This window comes from Salmo salar, chromosome 22 (assembly GCF_965601325.2).
Source record: "Salmo salar chromosome 22, fSalSal1, whole genome shotgun sequence".
Classification (NCBI taxonomy): Eukaryota; Metazoa; Chordata; class Actinopteri; order Salmoniformes; family Salmonidae; genus Salmo; species Salmo salar.
This window is the reverse complement of record NC_138312.1, coordinates 24,004,652-24,020,447: the sequence shown is the minus strand read 5'-3', so window position 1 is coordinate 24,020,447 and position 15,796 is coordinate 24,004,652. Positions and strand designations below refer to the sequence as shown.

Below are 15,796 nucleotides of genomic sequence, written 5' to 3'. Positions count from 1 at the left end.
GATGTTGAGGTTATTTTCCTGGCACCACTCTGCCAGGGCCCACACCTCCTCCCTGTAGGCTGTCTCGTCATTGTTGGTAATCAGGCTTACCACTGTTTTCATCTGCAAACTTGATGTTGGAGGCGTGCATGGCCACAGTCATGGGTAAACAGGGAGTACAGGAGGGGGCTGAACACACACCCTTTTTGGGCACGCGTTGAGGATCAGCGTAGTGCTGTTGTTGCCTACCTTCACTACCTGGGGGCACCCTGTCAGGAAGTCCATGACTTAGTTGTACAGAGCGGGGTTCAGACCGAGGGCCCCAAGCTTAATGATGATCTTGGAGGGTACTATGGTGTTGAAGGCTGAGCTGTAATCAATGAACAGCATTCTTACAGTTATTTCTCTTGTCCAGTTGGGATAGGGCAGTGTGCAATGCGATGGCATCATCCGTAGATATACTGGGGCAGTATGCAAATTGCAATGGGTCTAGGGTGTTGGGTAAGGTGAAATGATCCTTAGCTAGCCTCAAAGCACTTCATGACAGAAGTGAGTGCTACAGGGCAATAGTATTTTAGTTCAGTTACCTTTGCTTTCTTGGGTACAGGAACAATGGTGGACGTCTTGAAGCAAGTGGGGACAGCAGACTGGGATAGGGAGAGATTGAATATGTCCGTAAACACTCCAGCCAGCTGGTCTGCGCAAGCGCTGAGGACGCGGCTAAGGATGCCGTCTGAGCCAGCAGCCTTGCGAGGGTTAACACGCTTTGATGTCTTACTCAAGTCGGCAACGGAGAACGAGAGCTCACATCAAGTCGGCCACAGAGAACGAAAGCTCACAGACCTCGGGAGCAGCCCGTGTTGGCGGCACTGTGTGATCCTCATAGTGGGCGACGGTGAGGTTTAGCTTGTCTGGGAGCAAGACGGTGTCCGCGACGTGGTTGGTTTTCCCTTTATAATCCGTGATTGTCTGGAGTCCCTGTCACATACGTCTCGTGTCTGAGCCATTGAATTGTGACAACTTTCTCTATACTGATGTTTTGCCTGTTTGATTGCCTTACGGAGAGCATAAATGGATTGCATGTATTCGATCATATTCCCAGTCACCTTGCCGTGGTTAAATGCGGTGGTTCGCCTGCCATCCATCCACGTTTTTTGGTTTCGTTAGGCTTTAAAATTGTCAGAGTAGGAACAACATTCCCTATACACCTCCTGATGAACTCAGTCATGTATATGTCAATGTTTTTCTCAGAGGCAACCTAGAACATGTCCCAGTCCGCATGATCGAAAACTTCTTTAAAGCCTATTTACACATTTTAACCACATCTGGTCAGAATTATCAGAATTTGTGATTATTATTTTAATTACAGCTACATTTCAAGAAACAAAATGTTCTTTATACATGCTTTACAGAATGTACAAGTCAAGATTCAAAAATACACTTGACAAAATGCAAAACTTCAACAAGTCAGAAAACAAGCAGCATTGTGAATATTGCCAGAGCATTACTGCTGAACTTTGGTAGAATGACAAAAACAAGATGTTCCGGGAGCAACACAAAGCAGACACTAAGACGTGTTGGTGAAAAGTGAGTCATAAATGTGTGATGGTTAAGCGATCAGCTACAATAACAATAATTATCCTGCAGAGAGTGTAATCTGTGACCCCTATTTAAGCTAATATTGAATGCAGTGGCATGGGCTTGGAATGGTTTTGTACCAGATGCTTTATCAAGCAATGCCACATGGAATGTCTCAAAGTTTTGATTCAAGCAGGAATGCGTTATGTAACAGTAAATAAAGAGCATGTGACAAGAAACACTTATGTTTACGCATTGTGTTTTTATAGCCTACCCAAATCTACATTTTATTCTGAAGTATCCTTGCTCCATTGCCAAAATGATTCAGTGATTTTATTTGAGCAAAGGAAACAGGTATGTTTCTACATAAACACTGCAGACTTGATATAAAGAGAACTAGTATTAAAAGCCTTTGTTTAAGCTTGTTGAACTTAGTACCAACATTTATGGCCAAATCTTTCAATGTTGTGGAAACCTCCCATACCAAGTTAGGATTCACCCAGGAGTAACTACAAAAATAATACTGACAGACATATATACATGCAACAAATAAAACAAAACTTACTGCAGTTTAGGAATAAAACGATTCTGCTTAGGTCTTGAGGGACATAGTATTGAATAGATGAATGACCATATGCACATACATTCTTCACAGTCCAAAGGTAAAATCTGGTCAGTATCTAGGGTTGATGAAATTGGGGGTAAAGGCATATTATCCTTCTAGGAATCTAAAATGGCATGCACACTGCATAATAAAACATACCACCATGAGAGGTAAGTGCCTGTAAAATAAGATTTTGAGGAAAATATGATCAGTGCATATAGGTGACGAGAAACCATACCTGATGGAGTGTTACTGAGAATGCCTGTTGAAAACCCTCTGATAAAACCATCACAAAGAGGCCACCAAAACCATGATTGTCAAATGTGCATGAACAAATATTTTCTTTGCTTTGACAGTGCGCGTTCATACAAAAAAAACAAAAAACAAAAAATGATGTTGGTATGACTGCCTCCGTTTGACACAAGGGAAAACAATCTGAGCTTAAGATACATTGATGAGAATAGGGGAAAATAATATTGCATATAGACACACCATGTCTGGTGTCAGTCTGAGTTTGTATAATAGCAGACTATTAGTCAATACAGATGGCTAGAGGTGGGATCCATTCAGTGAGGGTCCATCTTGACCTATAGGCCCTGTTCGGTACGTACCACTCACTGCTGAACAAGCAACGACTGGCGTCTCTGACCCCTCTAGTCCTGGACGAGAGAGCAGAGGTGGTCCTGGACTTGTACCTTAAATCATGAAGGCTGCTCCAACAAGTGACTGTAGAAATAATGTGGCAACTGCAAGTGTAAAGCACAACGCTCGGGAGATCCACCAACACTGCTGCCATTCCCTACTTCTGTACAGAGGACAGTGTTAGCACGTTTCAAACTTCTGATGTCTTAAAAATCAAAAAGGAAGCATCCAAAATGGCTCTTTGACAGATACATTCATAGTTTCCTCTAGAAAGGGAGGGAGTGGGAGGAAAGGGAATCCGGGAGGGGGGGGGGGGGGGGGGTGTTAGTGTTAGTCACCTGTTCAGTCCTTTTTCAAATTCGTAGGAACAAATTGTCTCTGCATGATTGAAAGTAATGTAAACATACAAGAAAGCATTTTTGGCAGAAAGTGATACGTCTCTTTGGAGGTAGTGGCTGGAGCAGAGGACCAAGTGAGAGAGGATGGCCGGGTGTATAGGGGAGAGGCTTTATGTGGGGGAGTGGGTATGCTCTTGAGGCTTAGTCCTATAAGAGGCACTTATGTGGTCCTGTGTGCTCTGGGAAAGGGAGGCATCCCCCTTTCCACTCATCTCCTCTCCCCCCACGCCAACTGAGGACACGTGGGGAGTCTTGTGCACATTCACTGGCTGCTGAGACAGACCTGGTTGGGGCACTGTAGACAGGTCCTCTCCTTTGCCCCAAAACAACCTGGAGGGAACATCTGCAGAGACCAAACATACATTATTACTCAACAAAAAGGGTTTGCATCCATAGGAGCTCATAGATTAGACTGTGCCAGAAAACTGACTTAAAATTAATGTGTCAGTTCACAGTAAGTCTGAGGTCACTGTTAGATAACATATCTGTGAAATCACTGTCTAAACACATCTCTGTGAGCTCATTGTTGACATGCAAGCCACTGAGGTCAGATAGCCTGTCTGTAGCTAGTCTCTCACCGGTGCTGTAGTGTTGTTCTGGGGGGCTGAGGGCTGTGCTCAGCCTCTTGGTGAGGTCGTGGCTGGTGAGGAAGACTGAGGAGTCCTGGTTGTTGATGAGGCTCTCCAGGGCTGTGTCCTCATGCTGGGTGTGCTGCTCCCTGTAGGACTCCTTGGGGAAGTGGGCCATGATGCCTGACAGACTCTTGTCAAGGGAGTCATCCTCGGCCAGGTAGGCATAGGGGCAGTACTCCCGGGTTCGAGAGTAGATGTTAGCGTTGTCGTAGCAGTCTGAGCAGATGACCAGCGGCCCTGCACCACCTGTTGAGGACAGTCAACTACAAACTCTTACTCTGAAACAAATCCAGACCTTTCAACAAACTGTGCTGTAAAAGTGTTGTTTAGGAGATCGAGTTTTGTTTGTTGGTTGGTTCTAATGACTAAACCCACCTGTAGGCACCCCAGCCAGTCCCTCGCGGGGCTCCCCAGGATGGAAGCTGCTCCGTCCCGTAAACAGAGAGCCCACGCGGCAGTGTGGCATCCCGTTGGCCTCGGTGTCCACCTCGCTGCCTGTGTCACCATAACACACACCTGGACAACACACACACAGGATGGGGACTCATCTTTCTGCTCACCAGTAGGGGCCAGTCAGTTTACCAGTCAATCAAAATTTGAGCAAACTGTCTTTAGTAACAGAGTGTAAAAACATTGTAATGTCAAAGGGCCTCAGATGAATGACACTGAATCTAGGAAGTCAGTATAGTAAGGTTACCGTCAGTGCCCTTGTGGACATAGCCGTTGGACAGTGGTGGCATGAGCTGTTGGTGGCTCCCTGCTTCAGAGTTGCTGTATCCCTCTTGAGGCTCTGACAGCGTGCGCTGAGAGGACAGGTAGCTGGGGATGTCTGCCGGCAGGTTCAGCTCATCTGTGTTGGTGATGCTGTAGTCCTCGCTCTTCCGACGCATGTGGTAGATGACGATGACCCAGACCAGCGAGGTGCCCACCACGCAGCAGACCACCACGATCACCACGATGCCCACCGTGGCCCAGCCGTCCTGGTCGAAGCCGCCGGCCGTGTCACAGTTGGGCGATGGCGACACGCTGAGGTAGATGTGGCCGCGCTCCGTGCCCAGCGTGTTGGACATGATACATGTGTACTTCCCGGTGTCCGCCGGCCCCGTGTCCACAATGATTAGCAGCTGGTTGGCAGCAGCAAAGAAGTGGCGCTCAGTGAGGACCAGGGGCCCGTCGTCCTTGGTCCAGTTGAGACGGGGCGCAGGACTGCCCCCTGCGATACACTGGAGCACCGCCGTCTCCCCACGAGCTACCGTCCTGTCCTCCAGGGGACGCATTAAGGAAGGCATTTCTGGGAGGAGATTTACATTTAACAATTACCAATAAAATGATGACGATATAAAACTGTATGTATTGACCAGATAATTGATAATGAGATGGCAGTTTACCTAGCACAGTGAGTGTAGCGTTGGCTGACAGGCTTCCTGCAACGTTCTGGGCTGTGCAGCTGTACACACCCATGTCCTCTGTCTTTACATGGGCAATGAAGAAGATGTCATCGTCAGGCATGACGTGCATCCTTCTCTCCCGGGCAGCAGGGAAGTCTGTGCCCCCGTCTTTCTGCCAGGCAATCTGGGGTGAGGGGTGACCCTCGGCGGCACATTCCAGTCTGGCCATGGTGCCTGTACGAATGGTCAGATCCATGGGAGTCTTCAGGAAGGATGGTAGCTCTGAGAGGAAAGTAAGAAAAAAAGATTGAAGATCGCAATGCCTTGATATGGAAGCCCAACCATACCAGCTCAAACTTAGATCAACAGCTCAATGCCAACCAAGGAACAAGTCATGATAACAGTTTGTAAATGTATAAAAAAAAAAAAACTTTTGGGGAGAAAACTTTAAAGCCTCCACACCATTGACTGTGAGCTTGGCCCGGTTGGAGTAGTTGGCACCAAAATGGTTGGAAACTACACACTGGTAGCGTCCCTCGTCTGTGAAGTTGACGTTGAGCAGGTGCAGCACGGTGGTGTAGACCAACTCTCCCTCCTGGTAGCGGGCGTAGTTCTGCACCTCTGCATCGTACAGCACCTCCCCGTCCTTCCTCCAGGCCGTGGTCATGGGGGAGTCACTGCTGCTGGACGCCAGGCAGCTCAGAGTCACATTGGTCCCACGCAGGGCGGTGGCAGTCTCAGGGTGCTCTGTAATCCGGGGCTTCGGGAAGTCATCTGTGGGAGAGTGGAGGGAGTGCCATGAGTTAATTCAAAACTTCCAGAAAGGTTCTGAGACACGTTGTGTGATAATTGTCCCAGTCAGTAGCTAGGTTTCCATCCAATTGGCGACAGATAATGCCGATTTTTGAATATTCGCCTGATCAAAAACTATATGCGCATTCTCCCACAAGACAATGTGTTTTCATCAAATTGCAGATAAAAGGCTGTGCGTGATAACGTAGTGCACATAACATAACGTTTACGGATAAACTCTCCTGATGGTTTTATAAAGCGAATGTGCTCACTCTGGTTTTGGCACGTGCGCTCTAGCCAAAAGCTTGCAGACACAATGTGGGTATAGCCTACATTTGATTATTAACGACAAAAGAGCGTGATCATTTCTATTTGTCAAACGGCAGCCAAGCATCGATCATCACCAGAATAAAACCCTCAGTATTTATTGGAAAGGAGCATCAAGCTCATCACCATGCACTTTCACCACATCATAACTTGTTTATTCTGTAGCCTAATAAACAGCCTGCTTTCCCGAGTCGTAGTGGGAGGACCACACAAAATGTCATCATGTAACTCCAAGTTTACTTCCATATGATGGTTATTATAACAATATTTGCGCATAAAAGCGTTTCCACCACCATTTCGCGCATGATTAATTTTACCGACAAAAAGATCCCACTAATTTGCTGTTTCCATCAGGCCTGTTGTGAAATGTTTTATCTGACATGTACTTTACTCACATAGAAAGGTTGGATGGAAACCTGGTTAGTGAGATCTTGTCCAGACTAAATACAGCAGGGTAGGTAGCTAGGTGACTAACCACAGACGAACTCCTCCAGGCTGACAGACACAAGGTTGCGGCCCAGCAGGCTGGCAGGGTGGGCACACATGACTGAGACAGACTGCAGGAAGTGGTTGTCAGTCAACCACGGGCCCAGCCACTGCAGCTGGCAGTCACAAAGCAGGCTGCTAGTGTTCAGGACACTGAGGACAGGACATACAACCACAATATTATGAAATGATTCAAGCATTCTTCAATTTGTAAATATTGTAGCCTCTGCTACAAGGACTCAAGACCACCACCTCAGACATTAGTAGGTCCTACTTACAACACTTTCAGCTTCATGTGAGACAAAGAATCAGGGTGGATGGACATGATCCCATTCTTGCTCAGGTCGCTGTTGGCAAAAATAAATATGAATGAAGTGCTATGCAAGCATCATGACATTATCATTGGTTTCCTATGATACGAGCGCAATAAAACAGCTGCACTGGGGTAATCAGAACCATCTCCTGTCTCGGGCTTGAAGTGATAGCTGCTGAATCGTCTGTTAATGGAGACCAACCATCTCTGATGGGTTTGCTGTAGTGGTACTTACAGGTGCTCAAGCTCCTCCAGACCCTCAAAGGCCTTCTTTGTGATAGATTTGATCTTGTTCTGCTGGAGAATCCTGGGGGATAAACAGTCTCAGATGAAATATGCCTACAAATATTCTGCTGATATCAGTATCCATAGCAACAAAATGAATATATATTATGCAGAATGCCCTTACAAGGTGTTCAGTTTCTTCATTCCAACAAACACACCAATGGAGTCCTCAATGGCCCAAGAGATCTCATTATCCCGTATGTCTCTGAAATGCAAACAGAAATACAGTATGTAAGAAAGAAAATACTTTCCCCAGAATCAGAAGCACAAAGCTCACTCTGAGCCTCTTTGCTTGGTGAGAGAAAATAAGTTAATTTCTGCTCTGTGTGTCTAAACCAATTTGATTAATTTGGCAAATGTGAAGCGGCATACTTTACAGAGTGTCATAGCTCAGTGCTCCTGCAGTTCTGATGAGGGGATTAATTGGCTGCGTTTAGCATTTAACGGTTCACGGGTCCTTTTAAAACCTGCAGAGGGCTTGTGTTCACAGGACGGGTCATGGGCGCTTTTGTTTCTCCTTCCTCATGCCTGAGTGGCTCTCAAAAGGGCCTTAACCCTCTAATTCCCCTGCCACATAGGGCCCAGGGAGGTGTGCTGAACCCGAGCCCTGACCTCCCTCTCTTTGCAGCTCAATGCCTTCTTGGAACTCAGCACATCAATTGTGTTAGTGCCCCTTCTCTTCCCAGAGCAATTTTGGAAAGTATTTGGTTAATTGAGCCAATCTACTGGCTGGAGGCCACATTCACTATTTATTTTGTACTCAACATTATTCTTCCTGTCTCAAAGGTCTTTAAAAACAATTATGAGTTGTCTATGTTTGTCATTATTGCATTTAAACACTACACAGTCTAACTAAGCAATGGAAAGAGTAGTTCTATACAACAGGCAAAGACATGACGATGAGAACATGAAGGTGCTAGTTACTATACTACAGTTTAGTGGTCTACCATACAACAGTCTAACAGACTAATAAACAAAACAAAGCCAGGACAAATCAACAAATAAAACAAATACACAAACCTACTGTTGTTTGCAGCCTTCATCAGAATGCAGAGGCGCCAAAAACATGTTAGTGTTTATTGTGTTATGTGAATGCATAATGAGTGAATGAAAGGCACAGGTTTTTAAGAGTGAGGTGTGACATCCTTACAGTGAGCGCAGATTGGCCAGGCTGCTGAAGACTCCCTCTCCCAGGTGGCTGACCGAGTTATCTCCCAGATTCAGGTTCTCCAGAAGACCCAGTCCACTGAACGCTGTCTCCTCCAGCCGGGTCAGGTGGTTGAAGGACAGATCTCTGAGGAGGACATCCACAGGAGACAAGCTTGGACAATGGTCTTGTGCAATCACACTTTACTAAAACATCATGGCCCCTTAAGAATCAGCATGAATACATGTGAAACATAAAATGATCTGCAATACACCCTCCCCAAGTCCCAACTAGATATTGGTCCTTCAGTTTCATAAAAGGGGTCAAAATGACTCTTATGCAAAAAATGTGCAGATGCACTCCCATGGGGATGGGGTTAGGTAGAGAACACTCACAGTTCCTCCAGCTTTTGGCAGAACTCCCAGGCGTCTGGTCGGATGATGCCGATGGCGTTCTGGCTGAACCGCAGCACACGCAGCATGTGCAGGCCATACAGCCAGCCTTTGTTGACCTCCGTCAAGTTGTTGTGCTCCAGCTCTCTGAATACATTAGAAAACAAAGGACGGGGTATTAAAAAGACAGGGTATCACAACTCCTAATCCTACATGCATATAAACACATACTGTAACGATCGTTCTAATGGAAGACAATAAGGAAAAATAACTCACAGCTCCTCCATGTTGTTGAGCCCAAAGAAAGCACCATCCATCAGCTTAGTTATGCCATTCCGCTGCATCTTCAGTGATTTCAGTAAGTCCATCCCTTTGAAGGTCAGACTGTCCACTATCTTGATCTTGTTGCGCTTTAATTCCCTAGGGTAGTCAGACAGACAATTTAGAACCATTTGTTTTAACTACTTGAAAATAGTACAACATCGAATCTGTGAAATCTAAAAATTCAGTCATGAATGCAAACTTTTGAATAAAAAATAATAATATTTAACTGCTAATAATTACTACGGTAATGGATTGACTAAAGATTAAAATTGACTTACAGAAACTGCAGCTGGGGAAGCCTGAATACTTTGCATGGCAGCAGTGTTATTCTGTTCCTGTTCAGCTTCAGAACCAGCAGGGAACTGGAGATGTTGTCAAAGCAGCCAGGTTCAAGGACACTGATCTTGTTATTGCTTAAATTCCTGGGAGATGAAGAAACACAAAATGAACAACCCAATGACAACAAGTACAGTAGAATGCCCTTCTGGGTAATGGCCAAAGACTGGGTTATGACTTAAATGACCAGTTCTTCCCTCATTAGAAGAAGTTTACTATAGTTGGAAAACAATGCTACAAGCAGGACCCACAAGTATTTCAGCTGCATTGGTGGGAAGGCTCCAGCCTTGATCTCTGAGATAGAGTTAGATGACAGATCAAGTGTCTCCAAGGAGATGTACAGCTGCAGCTGATGCATCCACAGTTCTGAGATCAGGTTGTGGACCCTGTGCACAATGATCAATAATGTACATAATTATCAACATGGATCTACATGATGACACCATCAATGTGAACATGTGAAGACCCAAATAAACCTTAGCTATGAATAAGGCCGGGAAGACAAGTGATTCCTTTCTTTAACACTTCTCTATCATACTACAGGACATCTAGGAATCACATTGGTTATTGCACAACTTGCAAGACTTACAGGAGGATTAATGTGTTTTGACTTACAATGAGAGTGTTGTGATGTTTGAGGTAACTTCACCAAGGTATGGAACAGTTGTCAGATCATTGTGATTCATAGTGCTGAAAAGGAGATAGCATTATTTATTACATAACGTCACAGGTGAATTCCATTGCCACCTTTCACGTAGTCCACTACAGCGGATGTAGCATTTGTCTTTCCATCTTTACAAGAAAAACTAAAAATGATCACATCCAGATAATAGTATCTAGTGAGTTAAACAACTGATATAGACTTAGCTCGCAAGCTAACAAGGCCAGGTGGCTTGCTAAGGTAAGGAGCCACCACAGAGAACATGGGAAACCCACTGTTAACTAGGCTAGCTACTTACAGATGAGTAATCCCGTTAGGTGGATCCAGAGGGGCCAAGGACAACCTTTTCCTATTGCAATCCAGGATTTGGATTTCGTCTGATCCCCTCATACAAGAGCACGGAGCAGGGCAGGAATCCACTTCCCAGCAGGCACTCAAACTCAACAACAAAAAGAGGGCCGGGGGTCTGGGCCAGGCTTCCGCCATTTTAAAAGTCTAGCTAGCTATCAATACCTACAGTACTGTAGCTAGCTACTTTACGTGGCTCGCTTCTGACAGTTATGAAATATGTCTCAACAACAATACCAACCGATTCCTATAACTTGATATTAATAAAATAACCCCCCGCTTTCACGAGTTGGGAAACCCATTTGTCGCATAACATCGGGAAAGTCTTTCTTCCAACTTGCGCAAGGCATCCCACGTCCTACCACTGATTTTCCCCTTCTTTTCCCTTCGAATTTCCTTCCACTTCCAATCTCAACACAACTCCTAGCTAGCTTTCGTCAAGTAACCAAGATACTTCGTATCAAACGGCTTTGGATCGTCCATAGTGTTCTAGCTAATTTACCACAATAAATCGCTAACTACCAAGTAGACATGATTTCCCCGACTTCTGTTTAATCGAAGGAACAACAAAGGCGTCTTGGGTTCAGTCGTCACTAGTTACCACAGCCACAAAGTCATAACTACCGTCTTCTTCTTCTATGATATCATGGCGGTCCACAAACAATCGTTTAAGTGCATGCCGCCACCTACTGTGCTGGAATGTACGATCAATCATGATCTGCTCAATTCTGTACTACCATGAAAATAAAATAAAAAACGAATAAATCCCTACTAACTTCTACCACCCATCCCCGCCCACCCCATTAATTAAACGTTGTCTATATCATGCTCAAACAATCCACCCTTAGGATTGTTCAGCATATCAACAACCATTTCAACAGTAGCATCTGATACCCCCGATATCTCTTTTGCCGTCTCTACAATAACCTTCAACCTGGCATTTCTGCTTTCCACAACCCGAGTAGTATTGATAACCTTACCAATAAAAGCTATGAAGTCCACTTTATTAAGTGTCCTTTGACGCCACACATTCATGAGTTCAAGATTTCTGAGCAGGCCTCCAAACCATCCCAGACATTAGGCCCACTTACCACAGGAGTAGCCATAGAAGCACCATCCTTCCACACTGTAGTTCCACCGATCTGTCTTACAGCCTCCAGATACGATACATCATGACTAATTCTATATCTCTGAGCCTCTCTAGCCTCTCTCTGCACCTGGCATCCACCAAATGATGCACTGTGTTCCCGTCCCCAGATTACAACACTTAACCTCCACATTGCTCCCACATTCACCGTAATCATGTTCCCCTCCACACTTGGTACATCTTTTCCTTCCTTTACATTGAACAGCTACATGTCCCATGCTTTGGCATGTAAAACTCTGCAATGAGGATGGGACAAATTCTCTGACATTGAAACTAAGGAATCCTATCTGTACTTTCCCAGGCATAACCTTCTCAAACCTCAGAAGCACTGATAGGCTTTCATTTCTTTGACCTTCTTTTCAACTGATCAACCTTTTGGCCTCAATCCCTCTTCCTCCCTTCACATTTTCTTTAATATCATCTATTTACATAGATATTTGGACCCCAGGAATGACTCCCCCCAATCTAGCATAAGCACCAGGGACATGGCTTTTAATCTTCTTCCCATTAAGCTTTTCCATTTTCAGAATCTTCTCTTGCTGAGCCTGGCTACCACAAAATATGAACAATCTACCATTTCCAATGAACCAAGCTAATTTCCCTTCATCTACCTCTTTCTCTAGGGCAAGGTCATAACTATGGCTAAACCCCACCTATTTCTACAATATTTAAAACCTAACCTTATCCCCAATCTTAACCACACTGATAACCTTATATCTAACCTTAAATTAAGACACATTTGTGGCTGTTTTATGAATATCTGGGAATCTGGGAAAACTTGGAATATTTAGCCTAGGAAACATTTCTGGTTGGTCTAGAATGTAAAACAGTTAAGAAGGGAGACTTAAAATGGGATTGAGTGAAGTCAAATCAAATCAAATCAAATCAAATTTATTTTTATATAGCCCTTCGTACATCAGCTGATATTCTCAAAGTGCTGTACAGAAACCCAGCCTAAAACCCCAAACAGCAAGCAAAGCATGTGAAAGAAGCACGGTGGCTAGGAAAAACTCCCTAGGAAAAACTCCCTAGAAAGGCCAAAAACCTAGGAAGAAACCTAGAGAGGAACCAGGCTATGAGGGGTGGCCAGTCCTCTTCTGGCTGTGCAGGGTGGATATTAAAACAGAACATGGTCAAAATGTTAAAATGTTAAAATGTTCATAAATGACCAGCATGGTCAAATAATAATAATCATAGTAGTTGTCGAGGGTGCAACAAGCACGTCCGGTGAACAGGTCAGGGTTCCATAGCCGCAGGCAGAACAGTTGAAACTGGAGCAGCAGCACGGCCAGGTGGACTGGGTACAGCAAGGAGTCATCATACCAGGTAGTCCTGAGGCATGGTCCTAGGGCTCAAGTCCTCCGAGAGAAAGACAGAAAGAGAGAAAGAGAGAATTAGAGAGAGCATATTTAAATACACACAGGACACCGGATAAGACAAGAGAAATACTCCAGATGTAACAGACTGACCCTAGCCCCCCGACACATAAACTACTGCAGCATAAATACTGGAGGCTGAGACAGGAGGGATCAGAAGACACTGTGGCCCCATCCGATGATACCCCCGGACAGGGCCAAACAGGCAGGATATAACCCCACCCACTTTGCCAAAGCACAGCCCCCACACCACTAGAGGGATGTCTCCAACCACCAACTTACCGTCCTAAGACAAGGCCGAGTATAGCCCACAACGATCTCCGCCATGGCACAACCCAAGGGGGGGGGGGGGGGGGGGGGCGCCAACCCAGACAGGAAGACCACGTCAGTGACTCAACCCACTCAAGTGACGCACCCCTCCCATGGACGGCATGGAAGAACACCAGTAGGCCAGTGACTCAGCCTCTGTAAAAGGGTTAGAGGCAGAGAATCCCAGTGGAAAGAGGGGAACCGGCAAGGCAGAGACAGCAAGGGCGGTTCGTTGCTCCAGCCTTTCCGTTCACCTTCACACTCCTGGGCCAGACTATACTTAATCATAGGACCTACTGAAGAGATAAGTCTTCAGTAAAGACTTAAAGGTTGAGACTGAGTCTGCGTCTCTCACATTGGTAGGCAGACCATTCCATAAAAATGGAGCTCTATAGGAGAAAGCCCTACCTCCAGCCGTTTGCTTAGAAATTCTAGGGACAATTAGGAGGCCTGCGTCTTGTGACCGTAGCGTACGTGTAGGTATGTACGGCAGGACCAAATCGGAAAGATAGGTAGGAGCAAGCCCATGTAATGCTTTGTAGGTTAGCAGTAAAACCTTGAAATCAGCCCTTGCCTTAACAGGAAGCCAGTGTAGGGAGGCTAACACTGGAGTAATATGATCAAATTTTTTGGTTCTAGTCAGGATTCTAGCAGCCGTATTTAGCACTAACTGAAGTTTATTTAGTGCTTTATCCGGGTAGCCGGAAAGTAGAGCATTGCAGTAGTCCAGCCTAGAAGTAACAAAAGCATGGATTAATTTTTCTGCGTCATTTTTGGACAGAAAATTTCTGATTTTTGCAATGTTACGTAGATGGAAAAAAGCTGTCCTTGAAACAGTCTTGATATGTTCTTCAAAAGAGAGATCAGGGTCCAGAGTAACGCCGAGGTCCTTCACAGTTTTATTTGAGACGACTGTACAACCATCCAGATTAATTGTCAGATTCAACAGAAGATCTCTTTGTTTCTTGGGACCTAGAACAAGCATCTCTGTTTTGTCCGAGTTTAAAAGTAGAAAGTTTGCAGCCATCCACTTCTTTATGTCTGAAACACAGGCTTCTAGCGAGGGCAAGTAGCAGCAAATATGTTGAATGAGCAACTAATGAGCCTCACACAATTGCCGAAATGACCTTATATCTTTCAGTCTAATATGCCTAGCAGCAAATATGTTGAATGAGCAACTAATGAGCCTCACACATTTGCCGAAATGACCTTATATCTTTCAGTCTAATATGGCCTTTGTAGCTCTTCATTAGAAGCATACTTTTTGTAAGTGTACTGAACAAAAATATGAACGCAATATGTAAAGTGTTGGTCCTATGTTTCATAAGTTGAAAATAAAGATCCCATGTTCTTTACGCAAAAAAAAGCTTATTTCTCTCAAATGTTGTGCACAAATGTGTTTGCATCCCTGTTAGTAAATAATTCTCTTTTGCCAAGATAATCCATCCACCTGACAGGAGTGGCATATCAAGAAGCTTATTAAACAGCACGATCATTACACAGGTACACCTTGTGCTGGAGACAATAAAAGGCCACTCTAAAATGTGTAATTTTGTCACACAACACAATGCCACAGATGTCTCAAGTTTTGAGGGAGCGTGCAGTTGATATGCTAACTGCAGGAATGTCCACCAGAGCTATTGCCAGAGAATTTATGTTAATTTCTCTACCATACAACGCCTCCAAGGTCGTTTTAGAGACTTTGGCAGTACGTCCAACTGGCATCACAACCGCAAACCTTGTGTAACCACACCAGCCCAGGACATCCACATAAGGCTTCTTCACCTGTGGAATGGTCTGAGACGAGCCACCCGGACAGCTGATAAAACTGTGGGTTTGCACAACCAAAGAATTTCTCAGAAACCGTCCCAGGGAAGCTCATCTGCATGCTCGTCGTCCTCACCAGGGTCTTGGCCTGAGAAGAAGTGGAGTAGTGTCCTCATCACAGATGGATCCTGGTTTCAACTGTACCGGACAGATGGCAGACATCGTGTATGGCATTGTGTGTGCGAGCAGTTTGCTGATGTCAACGTTGTGAACAGAGTGCCCCATGGTGGTGGTTGGGTTATGGTATGGGCAGTCATAAGCTACGAACACAATTGCATTTCATTGATTGCAATTTGAATGTGCAGAGATAACGTGATGAGATCCTAAGGCCCATTATCATGCAATTCATCTGTCGCCATCACCTCATGTTTCAGCATGATAATGCACAGCCCCATTTCACAAAGATCTGCACACAATTCCTGGAAGCTGAAAATGTCCCAGTTCTTCCTTGGCCTGCATACTTACCAGACATGTCACCCATTGAGCATGTTTGGGATGCTCTAGA

At 45.0% G+C, this 15,796-nt stretch overlaps 1 protein-coding gene across 2 annotated transcripts; it reads right to left on the bottom strand.

Annotated features, from left to right (window-relative positions):
* Window positions 1-1,314: 1,314 nt before the first annotated feature.
* On the bottom strand, window positions 1,315-11,247 carry lrig2 (leucine-rich repeats and immunoglobulin-like domains 2). 2 transcript variants are annotated; one of them, XM_014166713.3, is made up of 17 exons: window positions 10,583-11,247; window positions 10,239-10,313; window positions 9,875-10,009; window positions 9,566-9,709; window positions 9,240-9,383; window positions 8,967-9,110; window positions 8,575-8,718; window positions 7,549-7,629; window positions 7,375-7,446; window positions 7,105-7,173; window positions 6,816-6,979; window positions 5,684-5,995; window positions 5,222-5,503; window positions 4,531-5,124; window positions 4,209-4,349; window positions 3,780-4,096; window positions 1,315-3,544 (listed from the first exon to the last, which is right to left on the bottom strand). In XM_014166713.3, exons 1-16 carry the CDS (start codon window positions 10,768-10,770, stop codon window positions 3,819-3,821), a joined length of 2,967 nt encoding a protein of 988 aa, XP_014022188.1. In that variant the 5' UTR covers window positions 10,771-11,247; the 3' UTR covers window positions 1,315-3,544; window positions 3,780-3,818. The 2 variants fall into 2 exon arrangements, with proteins under 2 accessions (XP_014022188.1, XP_014022187.2); XM_014166712.3 differs by having other exon boundaries at window positions 3,780-4,079; window positions 10,583-11,246.
* Between the last annotated feature and the right edge of the window lie 4,549 nt (window positions 11,248-15,796).

Coding starts and splice junctions, on each gene's coding strand:
- lrig2 (XM_014166712.3), bottom strand. CDS start 10,770: ATGGCGGAAGCCTGGCCCAGACCCCCGGCCCTCTTTTTGTTGTTGAGT. Junction 9,710..9,874: donor CCAATGCAGCTGAAATACTT/GTGGGTCCTGCT, acceptor TTCATCTCCCAG/GAATTTAAGCAATAACAAGA. Junction 3,545..3,779: donor AGAACAACACTACAGCACCG/GTGAGAGACTAG, acceptor TGGTCTCTGCAG/ATGTTCCCTCCAGGTTGTTT.